Here is an 8,449-nt window from a genome sequence, read left to right as displayed (position 1 = left end):
GTAAGGCAATGTTGCATATCATGATGCCATGCAACGAAAAATTTTCCTCGAACAACACGGACCACAGATATGCTGCCTTCGGGAAATATATAATGATCATTCCCGTGAACGTTGTCAAAGGAATAATTACTCTCTCGCTGATGAGACATTTCACGCCTCGCGCGTCCCCAAAACGAATATTCACAACAGCAGTGCAAGTGACGAAATACTCGTAACCAATCTAGTCCACACCCAACATTAACCCATTTAAGAGATCGCCTTGAACTACGTACGTCCGAATAGTTTGCCATCGTTTCTTCCGGCTGTATGAATGCAGTGCATAACGATACCGGCTGTGAAAGAAGTCCAGTATTTGGGGTTGGAGGCGGTCATATCGCGTAATATATATGTTTACAACAACACAACCCACAAGTAGGCGCTGTCCAAGCCTAACTGTAGTTAAATGCGAATACAGCACACAACACGGCCTTAAATGGGGGACGTCGCGGCCGCAAATTCAGAGTTAGCTGCGGCTGCGGTGGTGCCTTCGTCATCGGCGGCCTTCAAAGTATGCCGTCGAGTCCGCGGTGCTCTTCGGTGTTGGCGAAGGCGCTCCCAGAGAGCCGGCACAATGTTCTGACAGGCGATCATGAGGAATGAGAGCACCACAAGTGCGACGCCGCCCAGGGTCCACATGTCCGGGTAGAGGTCCAGGAAGGCCATCTGGAGGATCACCGACAGGATGATGTCGCCGCTAAACTTGATGGTGGCGACGAAGGCGCCTGACTCGGTCAGCAGGGCCTTGTTGAGGAAGTAGATGGTGCAGAAGGAGAGCTTGCCCATCATCACCAGGGTTGCCAGGAAGCGGCCGTCAAGGAACTGGTCGAAATCGCCGCTCGCCATCGCCATAAAAATGACCAGCACCGTACGGGTCAGACCGCTGTTGAAGCTCACGAACCTGCGTCGAAGCCCTTAAATGTATAAGGTGTGCGGCGAGGCGGACGGTGGGTGTTAAATTTCTAAGGCTGACACAGCCTGCTTATTTTGTAGCGAAAAGCTTCACTACGCTAGTCAACACCGCGCTTCGCGTGAGCCGGCGTATGTCGGAGCATGAGTGACGTCACGTACGGCGCAGGCTACTGCGCATGTGCGCCACCGCTTCTCCTCCTCGCCACCGTGTGACCTTTCGCCGCAGCCGTGCGCAGTGTGCATTTGAAAGGAGGGGTATATAAGGCGCGCTTGCCCATAGGCATGCGGGCTTCGGCCGTTTATCTGTTTTTTCAGCCTCTTACCTTTGAACTCCTCCCTATCTGCACGTGGCAGCGGTGGTGGCTCGGCTTGAGCCAGTTGGCAGGCCCGTGCACTTTCCTTTTCATCCTTCTCTCAGTCGCAACAACCACAACAACAACATAGGATAGGCGCACGCTGCCGCGCGCTATGCGTCATCGTTTGAAGTTCGCCGCAAGCGTGTGTTTATCGCTGATCACCGCAGCTTTTCGCTTCAAGATATCCAGGCTTAGCCTTAGCGAAGACCCAGACAATTTTTTAGACCTCTGATGTGCGCTGAGTGTACGGCGGATGTTGTTTTCAGCGTTGCGGAAAATGGCAAACCAGCCGCTCACACGCCCCTCCAAACGGTTCGTCGGTGCTCAGGGGCAGGTTTATGGGTAACTTTTGGAGGAGTGGTGGGGGAGGTTTTATTTCCGCAATACATTTGCTGGACTTTCCTCGTCGAAAAATGGAGTTTTTAATAGTTTTTCGCGGAAAAGGTCTCGCAAGAGCCCCCTCTTAAATCCGCCATTGTCAGCTGGCACATCTTTCAAGAAACGAAATATTGCCTAAGTAAATTTTTCAACTCAAGACTGCAAATAAACCATTGTATTCGCCGGTGCTTTCTAAAACTGCGAAAGAGAAAAATTGTCGACGATTACGTTACTTCCTAACGCGAAATTTGAGCGCAGCTCATCAGCTGTTTCAGCTTTTCGATAGATTGAATGGTTTGGTTTTATGGGGTTTAACGTCCCAAAGCGACTAAGGCTATGAGAGACGCCGTAGTGGAGGGCTCCGGAAATTTTGACCACCTGGGGTTCTTTAACGTGCACTGACATCGCACAGTACACGGGCCTCTAGAATTAGGCAAAGAATTCGAGCAATACATGTATGTACAATGACAGGCAACTTATTTTTCACGCATATTCCTTCTTCAAGAAACACTCCACTAACAGTTCTTGATTGTCATGAAGGGAGCTTTGTGGTCGGAGAAATAGACGGATATATGCTCGACTTGCTGCACCAATGCCTGGTTCTCAAAGACGAGGTCTCCGCAAGTATTTCGCGAGGTTGCCACAGCTGTGGGAGCCGTTACGAGCGAGAGGAACGGGATGTTCTCCCGCATAAGTGGTAAGAAATGCAAGCTTGTCTTTGTATCTACATTAAAGTCCCCACCCACCCTGCCACCTTTGCATGCGGCAGCGTTCCTGGCACAACGTTGTCAAAAGCATGCAGCCCACATCTGTCACTACCGCCACGTAGCTTAAAGCACGATTGAAGTGTCCACTGTTCCAAGAGGCCAGTTATGCGCCTTCCCTCTGGTTCAGGTGTCCACAGAAATGTGAGACAGATACTGCGCATTTCCTTTCCTCAAAAAACCAATTTACAAAATTTACCCTCTGCTTTCCAAGCCCCCGCTCTATTAGTTTCACAGCTATGAGAGACAGATACTGCGCATTTCCTTTCCTAAAAAAAATACCGAAGACAATTTGGAAATTATAAAGTGTGCTTGGCGAAAGCCTTGTGGTCAACCCACTGCCGCTTCCCCGAACAGCTCGGCGCGGAATCAGTGGGCCGCTTCGGAGCCATGCATCTCAGTGCCACATGCCGGGCTGCCAGCGTCATGAGCCTCCGGGACATGAACGTTTGAGTGCAGCGGGGCCGTGCGGGGGCCCAAGGACCGACGTGTCCAAAACTCCCTTGTTTCAAATAAAGTTTTCATCATCATCATCATCTCATTCAATCGACTGCAACGAGACGTCTGGCGAAGGAGCGGCGGTGTAGCTGCCACCGCCCTCGCGCGCTCGCTCGTTCTACCGCTACTGTGTGACGTCACGGTTGCTATGCACAGCTTCGCCCCCTTTCTCCTTTTCAAGCTACTGCTCCATTGCTTTCGCAGCTTAAAGGGCTGCTGGTTACAACGGGCGACGGCGACGCCGCGAAACGTAGAAACGGGCGCCTAAGAGCTACGCTCTAAAATTGCAGCGGAAGGCCAGAACAGGCCGGCCAGAACAGTACCGTACAGCGTATCTTGACCAACGACCGGGGGACGCGCGGTCTGAGTCATTTTCAAGGCAAAAAAAATTATTGGATTTCCCTCCATTCTTTTCTTTGACGCATTTAGACAACAAGTAGAACTTGGGCATAATAGGCCTCAATTATCGTTTTTGCTGCGCTATAGCACCAAGTGCCTCGCTAGCGAAAAACCCGTTCTGCGATGGGGTTAAAAGAAGAGCCACCTTCCGGGTGACAACATAGAGAGGGAAATCTACCATTTCGTCTTGTAGGGGAAAGGGAGAAGGGAGAAACGAATGATATAACGAAAGTCTTTGATGTTCTCCTTATTACTGCTTAAGCCGATTCGAAGGGCGCATGCTTTCGCATTTCTTCCGCATCAATGAAATTGATCGCCCTAGAGTTAACCCCCGATTTATCCCCGGTAGCATAATCACCAAGATTAGCGAAGATAAACGAAGTTAAGCAAAGTGACTGTGCTAGCGTATCTACGTCGCATTTAGTTTAATCGAGGGGTTAAATTCTTTTTTTGGCTCGTAGACAATCAGCGAGACACCACCGTCAACTACAACAAATGCGGCCAACATCTCATGCGGAGGCGACCTCCGATTTGATGTTGGGGGGAGAATTCTTGCGCTATGAAGCCAAGCTTGCTTGCATGGTGTCACGATCGTTAGATTCACATTTAATCCCTAGTTGCAAAATGCTAGTTTAACTATAGTTCTAAGTAATGAGGAGTTCATTACGGCTAACATTTCATAGTAACATTTGATTTGGTTTTATAGGGTTTAACGTCCCAAATCGACTCAGGCTATGAGGGGCGCCGTAGTGGAGGGCTGCGGACAGTTTCCACAACCTGGGGTTCTTTAACGTGCGCTGACATCGCACAGTACAGCATTTCGCCTCCATCGAAATGTGACCGCTGCGGCCGGCATCGAACTCACGTCATTCGGGTCAGCAGCCGAACATACCACTGAGCCACCGCGCCGGCTGTGGCTCTGAAACACCTTCCGAGGAAAGCACATCAACTCGTTCAACCACTGCATTGTGTTGTCATGTACACTGCAGCCAAATAGCAGGCTTCTACACGCAGCAGAGAACTCACAATCACAAGTGAAAGTTGGCCAGCCCTTCCCGGCGACTTTTTCATGCTCGCACCCTCCTCCCCTACGCTACTGTGTATACCAGTTCAGAGATGGCTGTTGGTTAGATTTTTTCAGAGGCCAGGAAGCTACCATGGCCGCGTAAAGCCGCACCGAATGTGTCTAACAACGTCACAGTTCTGTGCGAAATCGCGATGAATTATTCTTTCAGAAACTTGGTTCGGTGCCTCTCTTCGATACGGAGAAATTTTTCGCACTAAAAAAACGCATTTTTTTTTTTTGCATTTCGCCGTGTCCGTTCCTCCCGGCGTGGTGGTAGGGCCTCGATTGCTGTTTATGACAACTAGGAGTCTTTGCAGTCAGATATTGCCACTCTGATCGAATTCATCTGATTTTGAATCACTACTGGTCATCAGAAGCTTGTATTTTGCGCTTGTTATCGCCCGCCGACGACTCCGTATGGGTTTTTGAAAATATTTTCATGATGCTTTCAACATCATTAGTACTACATTTTCTAATCTTTCTAATCTTAATTTGGCGTCTCCAACTTTCCTGGTATTAAGTCAGAGAGAGAGAGAAGGAGAGAGACTTTAATGAAAGTCTCTCTGGTCATTCTGGTATTAACTGGTCATTCACCACATTTAGTGCGAGTGACATGACATCAGAATAATCAAATATTTTATCGGTTTGCCCCGAGTTTTGTTTGACACAGGTAGTTATACAGCCAACAAGGCAGACAGATTCCGTATCTAGTGCTATAGACCTATGGCTAACCAGTGTACCGAACTTCGTTTCCGACATTAATTATATGTGAGGGACAAGTGACCATTCTTTACTTGCGATCAAATTGTACTTTAAGTCTCGTAAATCACCAAATCGAAACAAACTTATATACAATTATGGCAAGGCTAATTTTTCAGCTACTGCTGAGGCCATTGAGCATTTTCTCGAGTTCCTGATACTGATAGACGTTCGGTCGACACTAACTGGTGTTTATTGGGGGATATATTGCATGAACTTATATAATTAATATATGTCGAATAAATATTACAACTGTCATTCTCCGGGGGATAACTGGTAATTAAAACGTATCGATGATCAAAACGGATAAATTTTTCGTAAAGCAAAGTCCCTGGGCATAAGCCAGTCCTTTGGTCGAAGCTAAAAGGAATTAGCAGAGGTTACAAAAAAGAACTAAAGGAAATTAAAGACAAGTTTCTTAATGTGACGTTGCCTTCAGCGTTAAAAAGCAACCCTAAAAAGTTTTGGAACACTATAAGCATGAGCCACCTGACGTGTCACTTCTCGATTCCCCATCAAATCTTGTTCCAGCTACTAACTGTGCTAATATTGAGAATGAAACTTTTGGTACGGCCTTTTCACGAACATTTCTAATCCAAATTTCCTTGATCGTATATAACTATCTGATTGAGTTTCCGATGGATGCAATAAGATTTCTTAAGGAATCATTAATGTTACTGACAATTTAAAACCGAGTTCACCTCGCGGTCCTGATGACATTAGCTCTAAAGTATTTCACCAAAGCTGGTACCACTATCATATCTAAAATATTCGAACAATTGCTTGAGCTTGTCATACTAGCAGAAGACTGGAAAATTGCTGAGCTGGTTCTGGTGACAAGCACTCATCAGCTAATTATCATCCAATGTCATTAACGAGTATTTGCTGCAAAATCATGAAGTATGTCATATTTTCCCACCTGGTAAGGTTTCTTGAATCAAACTAATTTTTCACCTCAGTGTCGCATGGCTTTCGAAATTCCTTTTCAGAGACACACAGCTTACTTTGGCTAACGATATTCACAACATTTTTGGCCGTGGCTCCGAAGTCGATTGTATCTTCTTAGAATTTTGCAAAGCTTTTGACAATTTCCGCAGAGATCACTTCTTTGTAAACTCGGAGGACTAAATATCGACCCTAACGTCCCGGTGTGGGTTGAATCCTGCTTCACAAGTCGTTCAAAATACGCGCATGCTAACAGCTGTAGCCCTTAACAGCAGACGCCGAATCGCTTTAGGGGAACGGTTTCTCAACTTGAAATTTTTGCACAGTTTACGCGAGCTTACCTGCTGGTAGCGTACTGCGTGACTCGCACGAGTATGATCAAGGCGACCAGGGCCAGGGAGCTTCCGAAGGCGTACAGGAATCCGGTGAGGCGTGCTTGCGTGGTGTCGGCGTTCCACTCCTCGAAGAAGATGGCGGGTCGCATGACGATGACGATGCCGCAGAGGCAAAGCAACACCGAACTCCACATGGCCACGCCCATGCCCTCGCCGATGAAGTACCACGACAGCACCATCACGCACACGGGCACAAGCGTGTACGCGACGGCCAGGTCGCTCACCACCAAGTAGCGGAGAGCCTCCGCCTTCAGCATTAGCGACATGAGGCTGCTCAGGCCCCGGAGAACCAGGTGTACCTGCGAGTGCAGTGAGCTTGAGAATGCGGCCATTTGCTCTCGCCCCTCCCCCGTGCCTGTGAGTGAATTTTGACAGTCCTTAGTGGAAATTAGTGGGCCGTCAGTGACGGACATCTTATAGTGACAGCGCTGTTAGGAATTTTCTCCTGCGACATACAGCGGGAAACAGAATCGCCATTGGTGTAGTATTCGTCATTACCGAAAAGCCCAGAGGGACTTCGCTGGTCACGGAGAACGCTATCACGAAGTGAGTCTGAGCAGCAATAGCTACATATGTGAAACACATAGTGAGGCGCTTTCGAGAGTGGGTCGTAAGTAATCATTGCTGGGGTCCTGAACTTGAGGCATTTTGTACTTAAAAGCTCACAAAAGCGGAATTTTGAAACCTTCCTGCATTTCTGCCGGTTGTAAACAAAGAGTGCAGTTCAGTGGAGTCTTGGTAACAATGACCCAGCCTCCTCTTCCCCGCCGGAAAGAAAGGGCACAGTGTTGAAGCTCCAAGGCGCCATATGTGAGCACATTTATTAGCTCACAAGAGTATACTTCCCCGGTCGTGTACGAAAGGCGGCCCAAGAAGGAAGTCCCCGCCTACCTGGACGTGCCTCGGTGCAAAGGGCTCGGACAGCTCGAACGCCTCTGGCATGCTGCCAAACATGTAACCGAAGGCCACGAAGTAAGCTATCTTCGTCTTGGGGATGCCCACCACCTGCTTGATGAGGATGTTTACTAAGGCCTGTGCCAAGCAGTGAAGTATGGTGAACAGCAGACCGCGGGCCCTCGTCTCGTTGTTCCACGAGTCATTGATGCCCGTTTCGAGATGCGCCGTACCCGTTGCGCTGACTGTCGCGTCCAACGCGGGACCGATCAGGTTCGCGAAGAGGAAAACCGGGTCCTTGCGCCGGCGTTCGAGCCGGAGCTGCATGCTTTCGCGTCGGTGCCGTAGGCTTTCGCGCCGGAGCATCACGCTTTCGCGCCGCCGCTGCGCGTTCGCGCCTTTCAGGGCTGTGTCAGCGAACGTCACGTCGCCCGGAGCGGCCGAGGAAGGTGATAAGGCAATTTCGACACGCTGCTGTCCCAGAGACGTCTCCTGAGCCGGGCCAGACAACAGCGTGCCGCCATCACTGGTTACCGTTCGGGACGGCGATGCACTACCATGTTTGCCTGGCCGTTCCTCTGCGAACGTCACGGGAGGGCTGATCGGGCGACTTTCATGTCCACGCTTTGCGCTATGCGACGTGACCTCCGTCGGCCTGGGCGGTGAGGATGGCGTCGATGGTCCCTCAGATGGAATCGCGGCTTCCGACGCTGTCAGCTGGCTGCCCAGGTGCCCAGCCGGTGGCCCCTGGGCTACGGCCGTCGGCACCGGTTGCCGCTGCCCTGATGTCGGCTTATCGCGAAGTCGAACTGATGACAGCTGGACGGGCGATTCTTGTGAAGGTGGCGTTGCCGACGGCTGCCCTTCTGGAATCTGGGATGACGGCGGCAGGGTGGGAGTCACCGGCTGCGGTAGGGCTTTCGGCGGCGACCCATCGGGAGGCGAAGGTGTTGGCGTTCGTGAAGGTGGCGTTGCCGACGACCGCCCGTCTGGAATCTGGGTTGGCGGCGGTGGCAAGGTGGGAGTCACTGGCTGTGGTAGCGCTTT

The 8,449-nt window shown here is 50.0% G+C and overlaps 1 protein-coding gene across 1 annotated transcript; it reads right to left on the bottom strand.

Annotated features, from left to right (window-relative positions):
* Positions 1-468: 468 nt before the first annotated feature.
* LOC149342445 (solute carrier family 35 member G1-like) lies at positions 469-6,654 on the bottom strand. The gene is made up of 2 exons (XM_089546799.1): positions 6,455-6,654; positions 469-937 (listed from the first exon to the last, which is right to left on the bottom strand). Exons 1-2 carry the CDS (start codon positions 6,652-6,654, stop codon positions 469-471), a joined length of 669 nt encoding a protein of 222 aa, XP_089402925.1.
* Positions 6,655-8,449: the final 1,795 nt, after the last annotated feature.

This window comes from Amblyomma mixtum, chromosome 5 (assembly GCF_055824585.1).
Source record: "Amblyomma mixtum isolate Tamu chromosome 5, ASM5582458v1, whole genome shotgun sequence".
NCBI lineage: Eukaryota > Metazoa > Arthropoda > Arachnida > Ixodida > Ixodidae > Amblyomma > Amblyomma mixtum.
Note: the sequence above shows the minus strand (reverse complement) of the source record. Positions and strands in the feature narration are given on the sequence as shown.

Excerpts from the sequence above, each read along its gene's own strand:
- LOC149342445 (XM_089546799.1), bottom strand. The coding sequence starts at position 6,654 with ATGGGCGTGGCCATGTGGAGTTCGGTGTTGCTTTGCCTCTGCGGCATC. Across the intron at positions 938-6,454 it reads ACGCAGTACGCTACCAGCAG|GTTCGTGAGCTTCAACAGCG; the intron begins GTAAGCTCGCGT and ends GCTTCGACGCAG.